Source organism: Idiotropiscis lumnitzeri, chromosome 15 (assembly GCF_059441095.1).
Source record: "Idiotropiscis lumnitzeri isolate Australia: NSW breed Sydney's pygmy pipehorse chromosome 15, RoL_Ilum_1.0, whole genome shotgun sequence".
Lineage (NCBI taxonomy): Eukaryota > Metazoa > Chordata > Actinopteri > Syngnathiformes > Syngnathidae > Idiotropiscis > Idiotropiscis lumnitzeri.
This window is the reverse complement of record NC_142405.1, coordinates 3,639,954-3,660,611: the sequence shown is the minus strand read 5'-3', so window position 1 is coordinate 3,660,611 and position 20,658 is coordinate 3,639,954. Positions and strand designations below refer to the sequence as shown.

The 20,658-nt window shown below is 50.3% G+C and overlaps 2 protein-coding genes and 1 non-coding gene across 3 annotated transcripts; all 3 read right to left on the bottom strand.

Annotated features, from left to right (window-relative positions):
• Window positions 1-34: 34 nt before the first annotated feature.
• kpnb1 (karyopherin (importin) beta 1) lies at window positions 35-9,336 on the bottom strand. The gene is made up of 22 exons (XM_088317374.1): window positions 9,003-9,336; window positions 8,306-8,364; window positions 7,466-7,648; window positions 7,009-7,209; window positions 6,759-6,911; window positions 6,623-6,682; window positions 6,461-6,550; window positions 5,581-5,691; window positions 5,365-5,466; window positions 5,070-5,294; window positions 4,805-4,996; window positions 4,589-4,719; window positions 4,024-4,171; window positions 3,849-3,920; window positions 3,627-3,771; window positions 3,444-3,526; window positions 2,924-3,031; window positions 2,697-2,840; window positions 2,210-2,315; window positions 1,339-1,453; window positions 1,111-1,272; window positions 35-1,014 (listed from the first exon to the last, which is right to left on the bottom strand). Coding segments are annotated over exons 1-22 (2,631 nt in total). The 5' UTR covers window positions 9,043-9,336; the 3' UTR covers window positions 35-1,013.
• Window positions 2,038-2,179, bottom strand: LOC148322255 (small nucleolar RNA SNORA79). The gene has a single exon (XR_015846718.1). It is a non-coding gene; the product is annotated as a small nucleolar RNA SNORA79 (small nucleolar RNA).
• A 1,297-nt stretch (window positions 9,337-10,633) lies between the features above and the next one.
• Window positions 10,634-20,565, bottom strand: fbxl19 (F-box and leucine rich repeat protein 19). Its single transcript, XM_088317375.1, has 11 exons — window positions 20,208-20,565; window positions 18,944-19,132; window positions 18,073-18,216; window positions 17,900-17,986; window positions 17,280-17,441; window positions 17,095-17,127; window positions 15,911-17,019; window positions 15,264-15,427; window positions 14,577-14,738; window positions 14,218-14,451; window positions 10,634-14,077 (listed from the first exon to the last, which is right to left on the bottom strand). The coding sequence occupies exons 2-11, from the start codon at window positions 19,115-19,117 to the stop codon at window positions 13,833-13,835; spliced, it is 2,514 nt and encodes an 837-aa protein (XP_088173501.1). The 5' UTR covers window positions 19,118-19,132; window positions 20,208-20,565; the 3' UTR covers window positions 10,634-13,832.
• Window positions 20,566-20,658: the final 93 nt, after the last annotated feature.

Here is a 20,658-nt window from a genome sequence, read left to right as displayed (position 1 = left end):
CCCGTCACCAGATGTGTGAAAAAGGTGCCCAAGCTTTGGTACAATATAGACTTTTATTAGTTCACTCAATAAGAAATGAAAGTCAATGACAACTTAAGTTGAACACAACACAGGAAGTTGTTCTCCCAACAGCTGCCACAGCTCACCAAAATAAAAGCCCCAGAAGGAAGCAGTTTGCTCGGCCAAGAGTTTGGACCGGAAGTTGGCAGGTCCAAACGCGCACCAACACAACTTCCTGAAAAAAAGTCAATGTTCTTTGCCATGTAAAAAAAAAAAAAAAAAAAAAACAGTCCAAAAAGACAGCGTGAAAAAGGGTCAAAGTTCAGAGTCCGAAGTGAGTCCAGGGTGTTGAAATCAAAAGTGAGACCGGACGTGCTTGGGGAATGTTTCAGCTGATTTTATTAGTTTGTTTCAGAATGGAAAAATAGAAGCTCTAACAAACGTCTTCAATTCTCAAGCAAAAATGTGATCCAAAAGCCAAACCAAGTGCAGCGGCTTCCTTTGGCACTCACCCCTGAAGTGCTTTTATTGTGAAAATACTACTTCATGCCGAGTCGGTTGTGGGCCGACGGACGGGGGTGGGGCGAGGGGGGCACTGCAGTCCGTCCATGGCGTCCTGATGCACAGAAACGGCAAAGCAACAAAAAGTCTGATTTGTAGCCCCTCCCCCGCCGGCAGGGTCATCACGGCAATGCAACCGGGAGGTGAGAGCTGGGCGGGGCTTTTATTTAAGGGAGGAGTCAGAGTTGTCCACAGGCTGTCGAGTAAGGGGGGCGTGGGGGGAGAAGAAGAGGAAAGGAGGGGCCTGGCAGGCCACAAGGTGGTGATGTCATCGTCTCTCATACGCAGCCACTCAACGTCGTCGTCGTAATCATCATCGTCGTCGTCGTCGTCGTCATCCTCACGTGAATCAAGTTGAGGCGTCGCTAGGCAGACGACGTCATCCGTTTTGTCCTCAACGTCCGTCCAGACGTCCAACGCACACATGCCACTAACCCATCACGCCAAACGCATCTGATATGAAAACAAAAACATTTTTAAAAACAGGCGGGGGCCGAATTGAGCGGCTTCGAGCGATGCGATGCGCGCGTGTTGATGCGCGTTACGGACCAGGCTTGGCTCTTGAGCTTGCGCAGCTCATTGGTGGCCCAGCTAGCCAACATTTTGGTCCGACTGGTTTTGGAGCGCCGTCCTTCCATCAGCAGCTCGTTGATGAGCGGGCGAGCTTCCACCAGCTTCATCACATCTTTGCCGAACACCGTGCACAGGTCGCTAACGCACAAGCACAGTTGGAGGTACGTTTGCTGAGGGTTGCGAAAAATGAAGAGCGCGCCTTACCCGATGAGACCGGTGGCGTTGGCCACGACCACGTCGGAGTGGTCGTCATCCTCTGCGATGTGATGGATGAAGGACAGGATGAACTCCACGCGAGGCTGCACCAGCATCACGTCCGCTGGCGCCACAACGACAACAACAGCTTAAGTTGTCAGCTGTCAATCATTCACGCATCGCTACATTTAAATGTGCTGCGACGGGATAGTTCTGAAAAATCACCACCGGGAATCCCTTGGGAATGACCGCAAATGCATTTGCAATCATTCTTCTTGCCCAATTCCCTAATTAGTGGAACTAGATCAGGGTTGGGCAAACTTTTTGATTGGCGGGCCACAATGGGTTCTAAAATTTGACAGAGGGGCCAGACCAGGAGCAGATGGAGTGTTTTGGTAACCTCCTCGGAGGAAAAAAAATTAATTTAGTTTTAAATGAAAGTGAACAAAAGCATTACAACAATATACACGTCTTTGAAAAACCACATTTAGAAAATAAAATTAACAAGGTTTATTCATTTAATTTTTTTTCAAGTTCGCCGGGCCGGATTAAAACGTTTAACGGGCCACATGTGGCCCCCGGGCTGTAGTTTGCCCACACCTGACCTAGATAGTGCCCCAAAAACAGGAGCGAACATCAGGGGATTTGGATTTTGTGGCGTACGAGAACGGCCACCTCAAAATAAAAAAAAGAAAAGGCAAGAAATTGTTTTGTAGGGTCTCGCAAAACCAGCAAGCCGTGTGTTTTGGCGCCACGCCAGCAGCTTTCTGGGTGAAAAAGACCCCAAAGTTTTATTTGATGTCATCAAAGCTTCCTGTTGGGCTGCAGACAGGAAGAGGAACTGACATCAATTTGACGCGTGTGATGGGCGACTTCTTACGGTGGACGTTCTCCTGATCCCCCCTCAGACCCTGAATGATGCCCGTGTACGCCTCCAGGCAGCCCTCGCGCAGACCGTTCAGGTAGTCCACCATGTCGTAGTCAGTCTGACGCAAGTGCAAACATACAAACACAAACTTTCAGCCTTCATGGCCTCCAACAGTTCACATTTGCTTTCGGGCCCCACCGAAATAGATTCATTGGCAGAATCAAATTTGGACACGCAAAGACGAAGAAATATACAGCAGCCACTTTTGGGGGGGCTTCAAGTTCAAGCAAGAAATGGACAACAGGATGAACATTGGACTGCATTATATTTTGTGATTCTTTTTGAAAGGTGCTAAAATGGAGCGATTAAAAATGCCAAATGATGCACGGTTGGGGCCAAGCTTGCTTAAGATGAAGCTAGCTTGTAGCGGCTAGCCGCTTGTTAGCTTGGCAGGTGGCGGCTGACACGATGGTCAGCGCGGCGCGACAGGCGGCCCCACCTTGTCCACTTGGGCCTGCGAGGCCTGGTGCAGCGTGTCCAGCACGATCTCCAGGTACTTCTTGAACTCTCCTCCGATGGCCATGGCGATGTCGCCAAACACAGACAGAATCTGCGGCTTCACCGACCGATGGACATTGTCGTTCTGTGCGAAAACAAAGGCGTCAGATGGGATTTTGGGGGGAGGGGGGGGGTTGTTGTTACAGGGGGCGTGGCTGAGTGACTCACCCCGAGGTTCTCCAAGAGGAGTTGCATGATCTCGTCGCAGTAGATCAGAATGTTGGACGACAGCGCTTCGCACAGGTCGCTCACTAAGCCCACAGCAGCCAGGCACACCTTCAACAAAAAAGGAAAAAAAAAAAATTCCTCATTCCTCAAAAGTGCGGCCGCTCTCATTTGACCCGGTCATTCCGTTTCAGGCAACTAATGAAAAGTTCAGCGCAAAAATTTGTAGCGCAACTGATAGCAAGTACTGTATTTTTCAGCATTTCCATTCCACATTAAGACAACCCAGCAGGGCACACACACACACACACACACACACACACACACAGGAGCACCCGGAGAAAACCCATGCAGGCACAGGGAGAACATGCAAACTCCACACAGGGAGACCACGGCCCGGAATCGAACCCTTGACCTCTGCACTGTGAGGTGGACATGCTAACCAGTCAACCACCGTGCCGCGGCTGCAGCATATACGATAAACAAAAAGTTCTTTCCATTTTCCAAATCAAAGCTAACCGACCTGATACTCGGCATAATTCTTGAGACCGATGCTGAGGAAAGGTTTGAAGGCCTCCATGTACTTCTGGAATTCTGCTCCCAAAACTGGAAGACCAAAATCACAAATTAATCACCCCATGAGGGGGGAAAAAAAAAACAGGCCGCATGGCGGCGCATGACATTGCGCCACCCCGTTGGCCGTCACCTTCAATCAGGGTAGAGACGGCCATGAGGGCCTCCTGCTGCACGCCTCCAGAACCGGCCGTGCTCTGGAACATCCGGATCAGCGAGGCCATCACTACGTCAGATATTTGAAGGGCGTCCTGATGCTGCACTTTCCGCAAAACGTTCTGCAAAGAGTCACGCCAAAGAGTCAAGTGGCGCAGCAGCGAAGACGGGTGGCGGGGACGGGCGACGGACGGCTCACGTGAAGCGTGGCGCACAGCAGCGACTGAAGGTCGTTGAACTGGATTCTGTCCGAGGTGCTCTGGATGTGCGACTGTGGACGCGGGAAGTTGCATCATCACGCAGAACTTCATTTGGTGAATCGGACCAGAGGATTCACGAGGATCAACGTGAGCTCAAAAGGGGTTCGTTCTCACCTCCATCTGCAAGACCTGCTGCAGCCTCTCCATGATGACCAGGGTGGTCTTTTGCACGGCGGGGTAACAATCCTTGGCGCTGTTCTTGACGATCTCCATCAGCGCCTCGTAGGCGGCCGAGCGCAGGTTGTTCTGATGGCCGTCGGGTCTGCGGAGCGAGCCACAATTTGATAACAGCAACCAGACACCTGCGCTTGGCCTAAAGCAGGCCGCCTCAAACTTTCTGTCTCTCTTTGGAGACACGAAGGCCCCCTCACCAGTTTAATGCCAATTTTTTTTTTGACCTGAACATTCAGGACAAGAACTTAAAGAATGCGTTAAGACAATTCAGATGTTTCCAAAAACAGACAAGCATGTCGAAATGAAGTGCTGCAATTTAGCCTTCAACTCTTTCTACAATTTCAGTTCTGCTGATTCAAACTAGTGCAACGATTCAAAGCATGTGCATATTTTTACTCCAAATGGATTTTCCCAGGTAAATTTAGCTAAGAAATGTGTCTTTTGTATATATATATATATACACACACATACAAGAAGCAGCAGCGTGAGCCCAAGCAAAACTGACCTGTCCGTCGTCTCCAGCAGCTTCTGGACGATGAGCTCAAAGGAAGACGAAAGGCAGTACGTGCTGGGCTCCTCCTGGTCCTCGGCTGCCTCCGTGGCCTCGTACGCCGCCTCCGCCAGAGACTTGAAGGCCTGAGGGGGAAATCGGCGCAGGGCAGGTGTCAGCTTCTCGCCACCACGGTCCGCCCGTCGGGTGGCCGCAGCCCCGCCCGCTTACCCAGCACACGTTGCTCGCCACCCGCGGCTCGGCCCCCAAGCCCTCGATCAGGCACTGCAGCAGCGGCGCAAGGTAGACTTCGTTGATGACCGCCTCGGGCAGCAGCTCACAGATGCGGCTCACCGTCCACGCCGTAGTGTCCCTCACCGCCACGCCGGGGTCTTTCATCATCTCGATCAGCGTCGGCATCGCCTGCGCCAAACAAAATCCAAGTCTCAGAGCCGGTGCGGCGTGAGGAAGCCTGACACGCGGGACCGCCGCCCACCTGGATGACAAGCGGTTTGAGCTGGTTGGGCTCGGGTCCTTCCAGGATGGAGCCGAAGGCCATAACGGAGGCGTCGCGGTAGCGCCAGTCGGGGTTTTTGATGTGCTCTTTGATGAAGGGCAGGATGTGCGGCACCACGTCGTCCTCGCAGCACGTGGATAGCAGTATCAGGCAAACGCTCGCCGCCTTGCACGGGTTCCAGTCGTCATCGTCGTCGTTCTCGTCCTACGCGCCGCCGATAAACGTTAAAGCAAGGAAGGAGGGAGCGAGGGTCGGAAGGTCGGCTCAACGTTACCTGCTTGATGAGGGTCTGCGTCAGGATGGGCACCAGGTACTGCAGTGCTCCTTTTGCGTAAAACTTACTGGTGTGCTCGGGAGGGCGGCCCTGTTCTGACGCCTGGTTAACAAGGACCAAAAATGGACCCGCCGTCAGACATGTCACTCATTCCCAACATTCAAATAAGCAGAGCATCCATTTTCCAACAGCCATTGATTGTCGGCGCCCACAAACCTCGGACGCCTCAATGGCGAGGTCCATCTCCTCGTCGCACACATTGGACCAGAACTCGATGCCCTGCAGCGCCACCTCGTCAATCTCGCTCTTCATGGCCTCGATCGTGATCTGGAAACACAAACAAACTGCAGTTTGCTCACCTGCCGGTTCATGTGGTTGTGAATCTGAGCGATTGGAGTGGTCCTACGTCATTTGATTCTACGTGTGGCTATGAAATCATGTTCTCGACACCGATTGGCTGTCGCTGACGAGGATCGGACTGAATTACATAAGGGAACTTAGACATGGACTGACAATCCCCCCCCCTTTTTTTTTTCTAAGAATGAAGCAAGAATGACGCGCCTCATGTGTGCATGATGTTCCAAACTCTGTAAAAATTGTGCGCCATTCATGAGCACTCCGTGAAAGAGGACGCGAAAGTCACGCCCCCCCAGTTGATACAGGTGGTACTATATAGTGCAGAAAAAGAACACAGAGCTTGCTATCATTTCAACCGTTGGAAATTTGTCCAAGTCAAGTTGAAAAATCACTCCTGGTTGCCATGGTAACGGAGACGAAGAGATTTACTACGCATTTCACAAGGCACACCATGTCTCAGGAACTAGTGGACGGATTTGGGGCCTTAAAATTGCTGTGATGTTTCAAACTGTCACTTGCCCTCAAAACAAAATAAAATATTTTACTTAAAATATCGCAAATTAAGTATTCATGAGTAGAGGAGTGTAGGCAGTAGAACAGGTCACGGACTTCAGTCAGCAATTGTTTTCTCGCGAATTTAACAGTCATGGGTGATTTTACAGGAGTGAAGTACAAAATTCAGCTGCTTATTACACGGTTATTGAGATAATTCACTTGTTTGGTTTGAAGCCATTCTTACCGCAAACAAAGCCGGGCCCATGTAGGCCTCCATGTACTGGTAGTACAAAGACATTATCTTGACCAAGTTCTGAAGGGCCGCCACTCGCACCTAAAGACACAAATCACAAGTTCAGCTTTGCGTGGCTCAGCGTGAGGTGCCGGCGGTCCTGGCGATACTCACCCGGGTGTCCGGACACTGCGTGGCCTCGCACACCACTTGCATGATGACGTGCCTCTCTGTCTGCGAGACACACGGCCGGCAAACATGAGCAACCTAGCGGCGGCAACCGAGCGGCGGCAACTTAGCAGCGGCGCACCTCCTTGTCGAAGTTGGCTTTGGTGAACTCCAGCGAGTTGAGGAGCGCATTGGTGGCGGCCAGTTTGACGTTGTTGCTTGGCTCTTCCTTCCTCATGCCCTGGATGATGGCCGTCAGGATCTGGTTGGCGTTTTCCTGTAGCTGCTCGGGATCCTTCCGGAAAAAATAGACGAATAAAAGTCAAGAGTCTCAGATTTTGCAAATAAGTATTTTCTGCATTTGCACATGGCTGCTGAGGACGACCACTCACAATGTCCTGGCAGATGTAGCCGATGGCCTCCAGGGTGGACTCCTTCATGTGCTCGGTGCTGGACGGGTCCGTCACATTGGTCACCAGTTGCGGGATTAGCTCGGGCCACTGGTGGACGGGAATCTCGGCGCAAGCGATGCCGGCCACGCATTGTGATGCCGAACTGGGCCGGTACGTCTCCGTGCCCAACGTTTGCAGAACCTATGAGACGTAGAGAAGGAGTATGCCACATTTGGCAACCGTCAGACTTTTGCAGCGAGTGGCCTTCGATAACGAATGCGGACGCTTGGAATTGGGACATAATTTTTGGGGATGGAAGAAAAAGGCGAAATCGCCAGCCACGTGTGATATTTAACACAGAGGAAATTACAATTTTATTATCCAAATTAAAGAGCTTAATGTGTTCTAATTAATTGGAATTCAAAAGGAATTGAAAGGTCTTCTTGGGTAAACTTACATAGTTTTTGATCTGGCAGCGAGCGTTTGCATCCACGGCCAGCCATCGTTGCTGGTACTGAGCTTTGACGTCCGGATCTTTGGACGTCAGAGAGTTCTTCACCTGCAGGCCTGCTGCAACACGCGCCACCTGCGTGTTGCCCGGGTTGGCCAACACTTTGGACAACTCCACCAGGAAGGTCGGCTGACGGGGCAGAAAGAGTTATCAACATCAACCCACTGCACTTGGAGCAAGTCTGTCATTTTAGAAGCCCTTGGCATTAACCAGTTGCCAAGAAGCAGCTCTCACTTTCAATGTTTTTCTTTCACAGATTCCTTGTTAAAAGAAAAAAATAAACAAGGTCTTGTTGAAAAAGCAAAACAACTGAAGTTCCAAAAAGGTGGACCCCCAATAGCAAATGCAAGTTCATCTATTTTGTCCTAGAACCCGATTACCGCATATTTGTGTTTAAAATTTGAAAAAAGTATTTTACATATGATCAGGGTCTGTCTCAATTTGAGACAGGGTTTTCCTGTCTTCACATGACATATCAAGTATTAAGAAATGTGACGTAACCAGCTCACAATGCGTTGCGTGACATGGAGTCTTTCAACTTTTATCAGCAACGAAAATATAATTTGACACGCTTTCTGGATCTGAATACGTTTCGAATTGGCCTTGGCACGCTGAGGAGCCGCAGCGCGGGTGTTCCCGCATGTCTGAAGCGATTCACGCCAAAGTTGAACGTGCAGCCGGGAGGTCCTAAAGCTAATGCTAACGCTAAGGATAGCGCCGGGCGGGCGGGCTTCGCGCACGCAAGCACACACGCACGCGCGCCCCCGCCTCGCGCGCCCTACTCACCAGGTTCTCTATGGCCGCCTGCTCCAGAAACTTCTGCGCCGCCTCCAGCTCATTCCGATCTGCACACAAGCAATCACCAATCCATGAAAACGCCTCTCAAACTGTGTAAATCGAACACCGCGATGACTCCAACGTGCGCGCTAGCCTATTGGCAAGCTAAGCCTGCACGAGCCGGTCGATGGCGCGCTTGACGGAGCAGACGCACAAAACCAGAAGTGGAAAGAGAAAAAAAAGTTTACGAGATCACACGGACGTCGCTTGAACGGCACTAAGTTGTTTGACATGCCGTTCGTCTCTGAAGTGTTCGCAAAAGAATGTTGGCGGCCGAATGCTACATTCTAAGGGGCTAGCCGAGAGGCTAACGGCATGGGCAGGGGCGGAAGACAAAAAGTCAACGAAAACAACACGTCAGCGGCCGAACCAGGCGCTGCTTCATAAGAGACACTCCATGCGTGATCGCCGAGGCCGTGCGGGGCACTTTGCGGTGATCGAACGTCTGACAGACGGCGAGCAGCCGTGAGGCCGTCCATCGCGGTTCGCTTGAAGCTAACTAGCCTACTGGCTAACTAACTAGCTCGCTAACAGTCCCAAACTTTCACCGGTCGACCGGAGCCGTCCGGCCAACCAAGGAGGCCCCGTAAAGGCCTCGACGCGGTGTATGCGAGTCACCCGCCAATCGGTGGCAACCGGCACTCGCCTGGAGAGATGGTTTTCTCGAGGATTGTGATTAGCTCCATTCCGTCCGTCGGTCCGTCCGCCGGCGTCCGGCAGCCACTGGCGCACCCGTCTAGAGTTTGGCGTTGACTGGCTGACTCGTTCGTCTCGGTGAAGAGGCGTAGGTTCCCCGGTTTTGGGCGTGGAAGGTTCGGGAAAGGCTCGTTTAAGGGTCGTGCCGCTGGTTGTAGTGGTAAACTGGAGCCGCCTCGCTGCTGCCCGTTCGCATCGCCCGCTCGCTCTTATTGCGTTGCGAGGGAAAGGCCGCGCGCTCCCTATCGGCGGAAGGATATCGCACCTCTGGGCCGCGCGCGCACCCGGCCGGCGGAAGAATATGGCACCAAGGACGATGCATTCAGGGACCGTCGGACTTCGTCAATGCCGCAGGGCGGAAACCCAACCAACGCTTTTCTCCGGCGTCTCAAGAGGCTCCGATCGATTCAGGATGTCTTAGATGCTTTCAACGACATTGGTATTAAGATGGTATTCGAGTATTCTCGCCGTATTCTTATCGACGACAAAAGAATGCCGAAAGCCGCCACAAACTCCAGCGGAAGCGTGAGCAGTGAACGCAACGGAGCGAACACGTGTGATCCAATTGTTGGCGAGGGCGCGTACTCGTGATGACTTATGTTGTGTTTTCGTTGATGTACTTTGTTAAGTTTAAAAACATGACGTAGTTTTGCTTGAAGGGTCCAGGAAAAAGACGCGATGGCGTCATCTGATCGTGTCACAAGTGACTTTGTAGACGGCATCACCGTCACCACGTTACGGCCGATGAGCAAGGTGACGTCACAGGTTCTGACAAGCGGGATATTCGCATTTCTTCATATTCATCGATACGAACGGCTCGGCAAACGCAGTGTTTTGTGTTTTAGGGTAACAATGTTCAAAAATAATATTGATTTGTGTTAAAGCATCACACATTTGACAAAAATATAGTTACATTGATCTCTATTGGTATTTTAGCACGGAATTCATTCATAATTGTTTGTGTTTTCATGGATAAATTCAATCGTGTCAATTTTTGAGCATATGTGATTATTAATGGCAAGTGTTTGTTTGTATGCTCTACTTATTGGCAGGTCGGTGTACCATGAGCATTTTTTTATTTGGATGTATTTCTTGCATCTTGTGTTTTTATGGAGTTTTTTTTATTGCCATGTTTATATTTTTTTAGATGAGTATTGAAATGTTATAGCTGTCGTTGGGTGGAAACCTTGCATCTCCAAAAATACATTTTCAAGGGAAAAAAAAACTTTTGGAGAACCGTGCATATTGCATCATCAGAGAAAACAGGCCATTTTCAGCACTTCAGATAATTTTTAAAAATAGCAGACCCACCTACGTGAGTAGTATTGATTTGTCGAAAAATAGAAAATTGACCACACTTGAACATACGTTTTGGCCTGATGCCAGCTTTGTGTTATTTATCGCATTTTTATTAGTTGCATGTGTGTTTATTAAATAGCTAGTGTTTATTAAGAGCATGAGCTTGCATGCACAGCATGTCACATTTGTTGATGACATGTCTCTTCTGTGTCTGTCCCATGACGCTCTGCCCCCTGAAGAACACAGACATCTGCTAAAGTTAAAAAATAAACAGCCGAGGTATTTAAAAAAAACAACTCGTTGGTTCTTTATTAGTTTTACAGTAGTCACTCATTCGTCATAGCTGCCTTGAGTTGCTCTTTTGTTTTTTCTTCCAACTTCCCTCCGCATCTTTCCATCAACACAACGGAAGAGTTATGGAAAAAAGTATAAGAACAACAAAAACAAATCAAATAAAAAAAATGCCCCACAAGGAAAACAGATTTTGGCAAAAGAGGATGAAGGTCCTGATGATCCAGTGCATTCGAAAACATCCAGAAATACAAATACGTCGATTCAGCGCGTTTACAGCTAAATAGGTAAGAGCTCGGCGGACCTTCGTCCAATCAGATTTCATCTTACTTGTTGCCAGGCAGTTTGGAAGCTGACCTGCACGAGACGGGAAAAGCGAAATTAAAAAAAAAAAAAATCCCACACACAACGCACGAGTTGACCAACAAACTCGATGGCACATCTCGGCTAACCGGAAGCCAACCCTGCTAGCATCCTGCTAGTACATAACCGTGGGGATTTTTAGACAGTGGCCCTAGATAGTTCCTAACGAACAACTGCAGAATTCACTCTATCATTTTTAATATAGTGGACTACATAGTTGACTCTAGGTTTGAAAGGATGAATCCCTAATCATATATATATAGTTATTTTCATATAGTGGACTATATAGTTGAGTTATCAACTTGATGGCACAACATGGCTAACAGGAAGTGAACACTGCTAGCATCCTGCAAGCTAGCATCCTGCTAGCGCTACTAGCAAGTAAATTAAGGAGTGATTTGACAGGCCGCTGCTCAACGACCACAATTTGTCACAGTTTTGTCCGACCGTCAGTCAAAGACTTGCGTAAACAATACAAAAAAAAGCTTATTTCAACTTTTGGTAAGCTTTTGTTCTTTTCATCCGTTAATCTTTCCGACTTTTTGATCAACCATCTGGAGTGTGCAAGCCAAACGGTAGTTGAGCTCCCCACTGCTAACGTGCGAATGAGCGAGCAAATCATCTCAGATTGACTTTTGTTATACAACGGCTTATCTGTTGCTAACACTGTTAGCTCGCTGCTAGTCAAGTTGACAGAATACAAGATGAAATTAGCATGAAATGGTGAGTCACCGAAACTTACGGGGCTCTTTCAGAAAAAGCGCATGGTTCCCAAGACTGCCAAACGCTTTGGAGTGTTAAACGCAACCGTGGAACACTGAAGTCCGTGTGTGCGCCCAAGCCAAGTGGAACAGCCGCTCGTTAGCCTAGTTTAGCAGGAAACAGGAAGTGTCCTCTCACATTCGCGGCTAAAACGCTTTTGTTTGACTTGTCTTCTTCAACCACTGCTGCTAACATGCAAAAGCCAGCACAGCCAATTTATGTGCTAAGCTAGCTATGCTAACGTGAACTGTCACGCTCCACATTGTCGGAGGACATTTCGTTAAAGGGGAACTAAATCCGCAGGTTTTTTTTTTGTTTTTTTGCAAAAATACCTTGTATGTGCCACCACTGGACTAAAAACTTGATACCCTTATTTATATTGCCATTGTGGAATAAAAATTAAACGGAATAATTAATAAACGTACGGGAGCGAGTATGTTTAGTGAAATCGTCATCACCCGCGGACCGGAGGTGCTTTTGAGTCGCAATGTGACAACGTTTCCCTAAAGTGACAGGCTAACAAAATACTAAGCGTGGTCAAAAGTCGGAATAAGCGAGAACTTTGGAAAGTGAATGATGAGTTTTGGAGAAACAAAGGAGATTTTCTTTTTTTTGGGGGGAAACGTTTTTGTGTCATTTCGCCTACAGAAAAATCAAGTCAATTGATTATTTCTTCACGTAACTCCTTGATCCTTCGGTTTCATCCACTAATCAGAGAAGCCCTTCTCTGATTGGCTGACAAGTTTCAGTTCAAAACATCCACCAATACGCTCGTGAGGGTGGGACGGGTTCTCCAGATCCATGCATCAAAATGACTGCGCTCTTCCCACAAAGATGGCGGCTACTTGTCACATTACTTTGTGACTAAGCGTGCTTTGCGGTCTTGAAAAGGAGGTCGCTTACTGCATAATTATGAGTGAATGTTAATCCGATATTGATATTGAAATAAATATTTTGTAAATTTACGCAAAAAAAGCTTCACATAAATAACATATGTACATTTAAAATAGAGCAAAGTTTTGATGCCTTTGGTTTAGTTCCCCTTTAAATGTGGACACGGCAGCAAGACGAGTTTAGCATTCACAGCATTATGACTTAGCCGTGTTTGGCCTCGGTAGCGTATGACTCATCTTAGTTTAGCGAAAGGATGTGTTCACAAGACGGAAGACTTGCTGCAGTTGTGCTGACCTGCAGGTGAAAGGGGGTGGGGCCAAAGCCGTAGAAACCAAGGCGTGGACGCGCTTTGAGTCAGTGCATTGGTTAAAATCACGTCACATGGTTTATGGACGCTTTGTTGCCTATTCACAACTTTGCTTTGCATTAGCCTTAGATACCTTTTGGCCTTTAGAAGTGATTTTTTTGGGGTATATAATTATGGTCACAAGCTGTGGGTCGCGACCGAAAGAACAAGAATGCAGATAAAAAAGGAGAAAAAAAAGGACACAATGGAGAGATTACGTCTCTCGGCTGGTCTGGGAAGGCCTTGGGATCCCTCTGGAAGAGTTGGAAGACGTAGCTGGGGAAAGGGAAAATTGGGCTTCTGTGCTGAAGCTGCTGACTCCGCGACCCGACTTCGGATAAGCGGTAGATAATAACTGGATGGATTACTTTGAAGATATGAATTGGACCGGTGTCAAACTGATATGTCTTAAAAAAGGTGGTGTTTTGCCTGGGTGCCCCCCCCCAAAAAAAAAAAAAAAATCACAAAAAATGAACAGTGAGAGCTTTTGGTGGAAAAGAGCCCTTCCATATGCTCCATTTTGGAACGTAATCTTTTGCGCTGTATTGTGACATGGTAAACTGCGAGACAAGTTTTGGCGCTCGTGCATGTCACTTGATTTCTACGGCTTTGGGTCAGGGGTCGTGAAAGTGGCGGTTTCTTGGGGTGTACCCGCTCATTCACATGAAACTGCAGACAGACACACGCACGCACGCACATACATACGTTTGTACAGAGAACAAATATGTACATGCTCAGAGGTATGCCAAAACACTTCTCCTCCTCCTCCTCCTCCTCACCTGTAGTGTCCTCAAATGTCCCAAGATGCCACGGGGCACTTAGCATTTAGCTGTTTTTTAGCAGCGTCCTGTCCTCAGGCAGACAGGAAGTGGAAGCAGCGAGCGTGGCGTTGGCGGCAGAGGAAGAGGATGCGGACGAGGAAGAAGACGAGGACGAGGACGGCTGCGCGGGGAAGCAGAGGAGTTGTCCCGCTTCGGTGGGAAGTAGCGAGCACGAGCGGAGGTCCACCGTCTGCAGGGACGGACAACGGCGCAACAACGGGACGCTCTGCTCAGTCACCTTCACGCAACCTGGCACACACACACACACACACACGCACGTTACATGCTTGACATATTAAACATTTATCATGCTGCAACAAAAGATTGTTTTAATCATTCATTAATCTGTATATATAAAATAGTGGAAGCTGAGCGCGTTGTCGGCGTACCTGCCAGGTTGAGGTGCGTGAGGGTGTGTCTGAGCGGCGAGGCGGGCGCGGCCAGCGTGGCCACACTGTGGTCCGACACGTTGGCGCAGTGGCTGAGGTCCAGCTTGGCCAAACACGGAACGAAGCGCACCAGCAGGCGGGACGCCGCGTCCGTCAGGTCCAGCCCGGACAACCGCAGCTCCGTCACGTTTTGGAAGCGGCCCGCTCGCGGCTCCGCACCGCCACTGCTGCGCACTGAACAGCCAATCAGAGAGAAAGATACACAGCTGGCTCGGCCATCAAAATTCCCTTACACCCCCCCGTGAGGGATTTGGAACGGTGGCGTGTCGATGTAGAGGGCAAACGGGCGACGTGCTCACCTGTCCTGCTGTCAGGGGACGAGGCCAGCAGCTCCCTCAGATGGGTGTCCTTGAAGTCGTCCACGCCGCTCAAGTCCAACATGCGCAAACACGACCGTACCCCCTGACACAACGCCGACACCGCCGGCCACGCCACGCCCGCCACCGTCAACTCTGCCAGACCTGGAGCGCACGCACACGTATGTCACACTCTAACACACGCAAATGTGTATCATGCACACGCACACACACACGCACACACCTGCATGTCAACCACACACATAGACCACCAATCAAAAGTTTGGACAGATGATCTAGATCAGGGCAAACCAACGTGGTGCCACATAGAGAGCCCGCGGGCCACCAGTGATGCAAAATGTGAGCACAGGGAGAGATTAAAAAAATAAAATAAAATAAATAAATAAATAAAAAACGGGGGGAGGAGAATTGAACTTATTTAAACTAATTAGTGTGAGAAATCACGGATCAATGTCATCTCATAAATGACGAAAGCTAACATTTCGCCAAAGTAAAGAAGTACGAATAAAAGCTGCATTCATCAGTTCCCAAAAAGCAGCAGTCGCTTGCAGAAAGCTTAGTGAGCCCATTTCTAGATTGTCCACTTTTGACAGGGAATGTCTGACACGCACACACGCACGTACGTCAATAAGCGAGCCACATGCACACGAGCGAGTTCGACGGACAGACCTGGCAGGCGGTTGATGAGCCAGAGGAGCTGCTTCTTGGAGATGTTGGTGTGTCCCAAGTTGAGCGAGACGGGCTGCCTGCGAATGATCCCGCTGAGCATGGGCGGCGTGATGGAGCGCTGTCGGCTCAAGTCGATCCGACTCCACAGACGCTTGTCGCAGCACCTGCGGCACCGCGGCAACCATATTAGCCAGCGTTACTTACGACGGTCGGGGCTACGTGGAGACGGCAGCGATTCCCAAGCAGTGTGCCGGAGGAAATGATCGAATTTCAGGCCACTGCTTTGAAACAATTAGCGCCAACTCCAAATACTACATCCGTCTTAATCTTTGGCAGTGACACATTGTGACAAAAATATTTTTTTACTCAAGGGTAGAAAGTACAACCCTGACTTAAATGAACCGACAACTATTCAGAATAATGGTTAGTTTGAAGACGAAGAATTTGACTTCTGAGTTTGTTGTCGAACACCTCACTGTACAAAAAGTACAAGAACCTTCTGTAGTTGGACATTTCAAAGTTAACATGAGATCAAACGAAATTCAGCTTATTGCATTTCAGGCTCAACCTCAAAAGACGTCCAACATGGCACACTTCATAAACTTGGGAATCACTTGCATGGAGTACCAACGGACGGCGGAACTGACCAGCGGCTCCACGTGCGACACACGCGCATGCACAGGCACAGCTCACGCTGGCTGAGGAAGGTGAAGACCCGCAGCCAGGCGTCGCGCGTCATCACGTGGGCGCGGCCCGAGTCCAGCGGCAGGCAGCTGGGCTCGGGGCAGGCGGGCGGCGGCCTCACCAGGTGACGCTCCATCTGGACGGGACGCGGCGGCGACGGCACGGCGGGGGGACTGCGCTTCATCATGTGCGAGCGCCCCGCCGCCCCCGAGCAGGGTGACGCTGCCGTGGCCGACACCAGCGGGCCACTGCCGCCGCTGCGCCCCCCGTTGGAGGCGGGGACTGAGTTCCTCTGCCGACTCTTGTTGCCCTTGGTCCCGCCCCCTCCCGCCCCACTGTGTCTGTGATTGGTCAGCATGCTGCTAGCGTTCTCCTTCTCGACGCGCGCCCTTCCGTTGCGCGACTCCTGCCCGTTGCTGCGCTGCGATGACGGAGCCATCTGATTGGACGAGAGTGGCGAAGGCGGCGGCAGGGACGAGTTTTTCCCGACTCTGTCCGAAGGCGGCGGCTCATCGTCGTCCCTGTCCATCCCAGCGGATTTCCTCCCCCGCACCGCAGAGGCTCCACCTCCTCCTCCTCCTCCTCCAAGCGAGTCTCCGTCTCGCCGCCGCAACTTGTCTCCCGGCCGCTCCTCTTCCTCCCGCTCCTCGTCCTCATCCTCTGACTCGTCGCTGGCGCTGAAGCCCAACTCTGCCAGCCGACGGTCCCGCTCACTGCGGTTCCTCTCCGGCCGTCCCGAGCCGCTGTTGCCGTGAGTAACTGGAGGCGCCGGCGGAGCGGGCGAAGAGTGCGAGGAGGCTGCACCCCCGCGCAGAGAGTCATCCGAGTCTGACTCGGAATCCGACTCAGAGCTGGAGGACGACGACGACGACGAGTCGGGCCGGCGCTCCAGCAGGCACATTCTCTTGAAGCGTTCCAGTTTTTCCCGGTGATGCGAGCGCTGATCTGCGCTGGACACCGCGCCTCCCCCGGCGCCCTCGCCCATCGCTGACACGGAGGAGGCGGAGCCCAGGGAAGGCCCTCCCGCAGAGGAGGCGGGGCCATTGGACTCTGCTCCGTCCTGTTTGGGCTTCTAAAAGCAGGAAGCAAGAGCTCATGTGAGAAGCGACGCAAATGCAACCACAACAGAAGAAAACGTTATGTGCACCTTTTTGAGACGTTTCTCATGCGCACCTTTCATCTGAAAGAAAAGACGTTTATTGTGAGGAGCACAGGAAGGGACCAGCAAGCTGTTGACAAACCATTCATTGTGTATGTGCTGCGAGGGTGCAAGGACGGAATGTTGCGTCGAGTCCCTTCGCCACAGGCGGGGGGTGCACGGTGCTGCCTGACCTTCTTCTTGGGCCCGCCGTCCGAGGGCAGCGACTCCTTCCTCCTCTTGTGGCCGCCGTCCGGCCTGGTCGCCTCCTTCTTGAGGGGTGGCTCATCCGTCAGCTTCCAGCGACCGAGCTCGCCGTTGTCCAGACGCCGCTTTGCCAACATGTCCGCCTGCTCCTATGTTACCGGAAACATTTGTGTGACATCATCACCTGTCTTGTGGATTATCGTCCAACTTCACCTAATTGGGCCCAATTTTTTTGAACCAATAATGCATCTTTGCTTTGTTCAGCCTCTCCAGTATTTGATTTGATATTCTAAAATATATTCATAACTTATTTTCTCAGGATATGATTAAGCAGAGCAATGGAATGAGGTCAAATGAATGGGACTATACCTTAAAAGCCCACAAAAATGTCCGGGGCTGGATGATTTATTTTGTACATTGCCCAATTTGTGCAACTGTGTGATTCCTTTTGTGGAAGGCTAAAAGCGTGCTTGCGCAAGAGTGTGAAAAAAGATGCGTGTTTTGCTGGTTCCGATCTTATTTATTCTAATCATAACAGTTTTTTTTTTGGGAGGGTTTTTCTTACCCAGTGCCTGGTCACGAGACAAAAATTGCACCAGTCACGCACCTTGCTCGTTTTTCCCTCCTTGTGGCATTTAGGACACTCCCAGCAGTTCGGAATCTCGTCGTTGATGATGCCCTCCGCTTTCCCCATCTGCCGCCGTGCAAAACACACACACACACGTCAGGTCGCCTGCCTGTGGATGTCGTCGGGTAATAGGAAGTGAGGGTGGGACCCACCTTGAGGCAGCGCGGGTGTATGATTTCGTTGCAGATAGTGCATTCCATCAGGCTCAGGCTGAATTTGTCCTCGTCGTCCTCCACGGTGTCCTCCTTCCCCGCCTCGCCGCACGCCAGGCACACAGCCGTGTGCGGCAGCACGGGCTGCATGCAGAGGTCACAAGTCACCACACGGAACGCTTAGCGTCTGTGACCCCCGCCCACCCTGGAGTGTGTCAATATGGCGGCGCCTCGAGATTTGACTGAGCCGACTTACAACATGCACCAGTAACAGCCGGTGACAAAAAAAAGCTCGTGCACACCATCGCTCAACTGCTACTCGAACACACACGGCGCAGCAACACATGTAAACATCTGACAATGCTCATCACCCCTTCATCTGCCAATCAACGACCTCAGATCCATCATCTATGTGTGAAGTCTGGTTCACTGGCTGTGCCAGTTGCCATGGAAACATAGCATCATCACCTGCTGGCCTACAACTGGCCCTCTCATGTATCACCAGAGAAATCAGCATGTGAGCCTGTGTGATGATGTCACCATGTGAACATCAAATACAAAGAGGGAGCAAAAGAAAGCACCAGAGTGAGTGAGAGAGAGCGAGAGAGAGAGAGAGAGAGAGAGAGAGAGAGGAAGCAGAAGTGATCACAAGAAAGAGCGAAAAGAGATGAACAAGAGTGAATGAGAAAGAATGGCTTTCACAGCGGCACGCTTATGCACACGTCCTAGCTCGCCAGAAGCTGAGCTTCAGTGTGTTTGTTTGCCACATTGGCTCGTTGCCTCTTCCACACTGGGCCCGTGTTGCGGACTCAGCATGATTTGCTGCGTTTTGTATCTTCCCGTTAGCCTGTAAGCGTGTAGTGCGTCTCACCGCCGTGCACTGCCTGAGCAGGCAGGACTGCTTCATGCGTCCGGGCCCGCCGAACTTCTTCATGTCTTTGCAGAAGTGACACTCGCCGCACTCGCTGCGGGTGCACGCCTGGCAGCGGCGGCACCGCGTCCTCCTGCGCCTCGCCCCCCCGCCCAGCGCCTTACTGCCCGACATCCCACAACGAGTCAGCTGCAATGACAAACAAGCAACAGCATCAGTACATTGTTTCCCATTTGTTTCCCATAGTAAAAGCGGACGTTTGCAGTTGCCTTTTTTTTTTTTTAATAAACCACAGTTTGCTTTCATAGAAATCTTGGAAGATTTACTGTGGTGGGGGTTTGTTAGTTTGTTATTAATGTATTATTGTTAATGTTTTGTCATGTGCTCAGTAAACCACTTTGTTGCAGCTGTTGAGACAACGCTATAAGAATAAAGTTAAATTGAGGGGGTGAAATTTTCAAGATTTCGTCCATTGTTTAGTTAGTTGTTGATTAATTGTTGCACCTTAGTTTTTTTCTTTAAATGGTCACTTGAAGGCGTTTTTGAGGGCAGATTTTCTGTAGGTGATCGCAGACTAAAATGTTACAGAAATAAATCAATTTTTTCCAAACTTAAAAAACATCCAGTTCTTTGGAAACTATCCTCTGATTTTCAAAATTCTGGCTGCGTTATACTCCGGTTGAAGTAGCCATTGCAATCAGATGCAGCATTTGAAACATAAGTCAAAATGTTGCAAAACAGCTGTCAATGTGTATGAATAAATAAATATCAACATAATTTCACTCTCAGGTCTAGACGGATTTATTCCATTTCAAATTATTTTAATGATTTGCATATCCAATAACAGATTAAGTTAAAACCTAATCTGTTTGTACTTGCAGCACACCAACAAACACTGTGTGAGACACTGAGTTCAAGCTTGCTCCTGCGCTTTCATGAGAAGATGCTAACATCAAGATACTAGTCATTACTGGATCACGTGATCAATGGACATCACAAAGCATCCAGCTAGTACACTTAGCAAGCATCAGGAAGCCAGGCAGCTCCTGAGCGCTGCTAACTGTGAACGAACAGGCACACACACGCGCGCGCACAAACACTCGCACACAATCGTGCGCGCGCACACACACACGCACACGCACCTCCGTAAATGGGGAACATGGGCTAACATGCTAGCCCCTTAGCATCACTCAGGCTGCTCTCTTGATCCAAAGGGCTCGCGTGCACGCGCCCGCGCACGGCCGTTGTTGTCATTGTCACCCACCTCTGGCTATCAGCTCGCATGCTCGTGCCTCGCACATTAGCAACAAGATTAGCCGTCCAACCAGCTAGCCGCGATAGCTCGTTGTCAGTCCGTCCGTCCGTCAGCTTCCTTGTTTGGTGGCCGCCGCCTCACGCGCGCCCCATGCCTCCGTTAGCCTCCTGCTAGCTCTCGGCCAGCTAGCCCCGCGGAGCCGATAAGCTATCGATAAGACAACTAATCGCTATCGCTGAGGAGGCGAAGGGCACAGTGCTGCTGCTGCTGTGGGACGAGCCCATTCACCTCTCTCTCTCACTCTCTCTCTCTCTCTCTCTCTCTCTCTCACTCTCTCTCTCTCTCTCTCTCTATCTCCCTAGCTCACTCGCTCTGCGCCGCGCACCTCTCAACTTGCGTGTGCGCGCGTTCTACCTCCCAGGCTTGTTTACTACACGTGTGCGTTGATATCCCTCCGCAT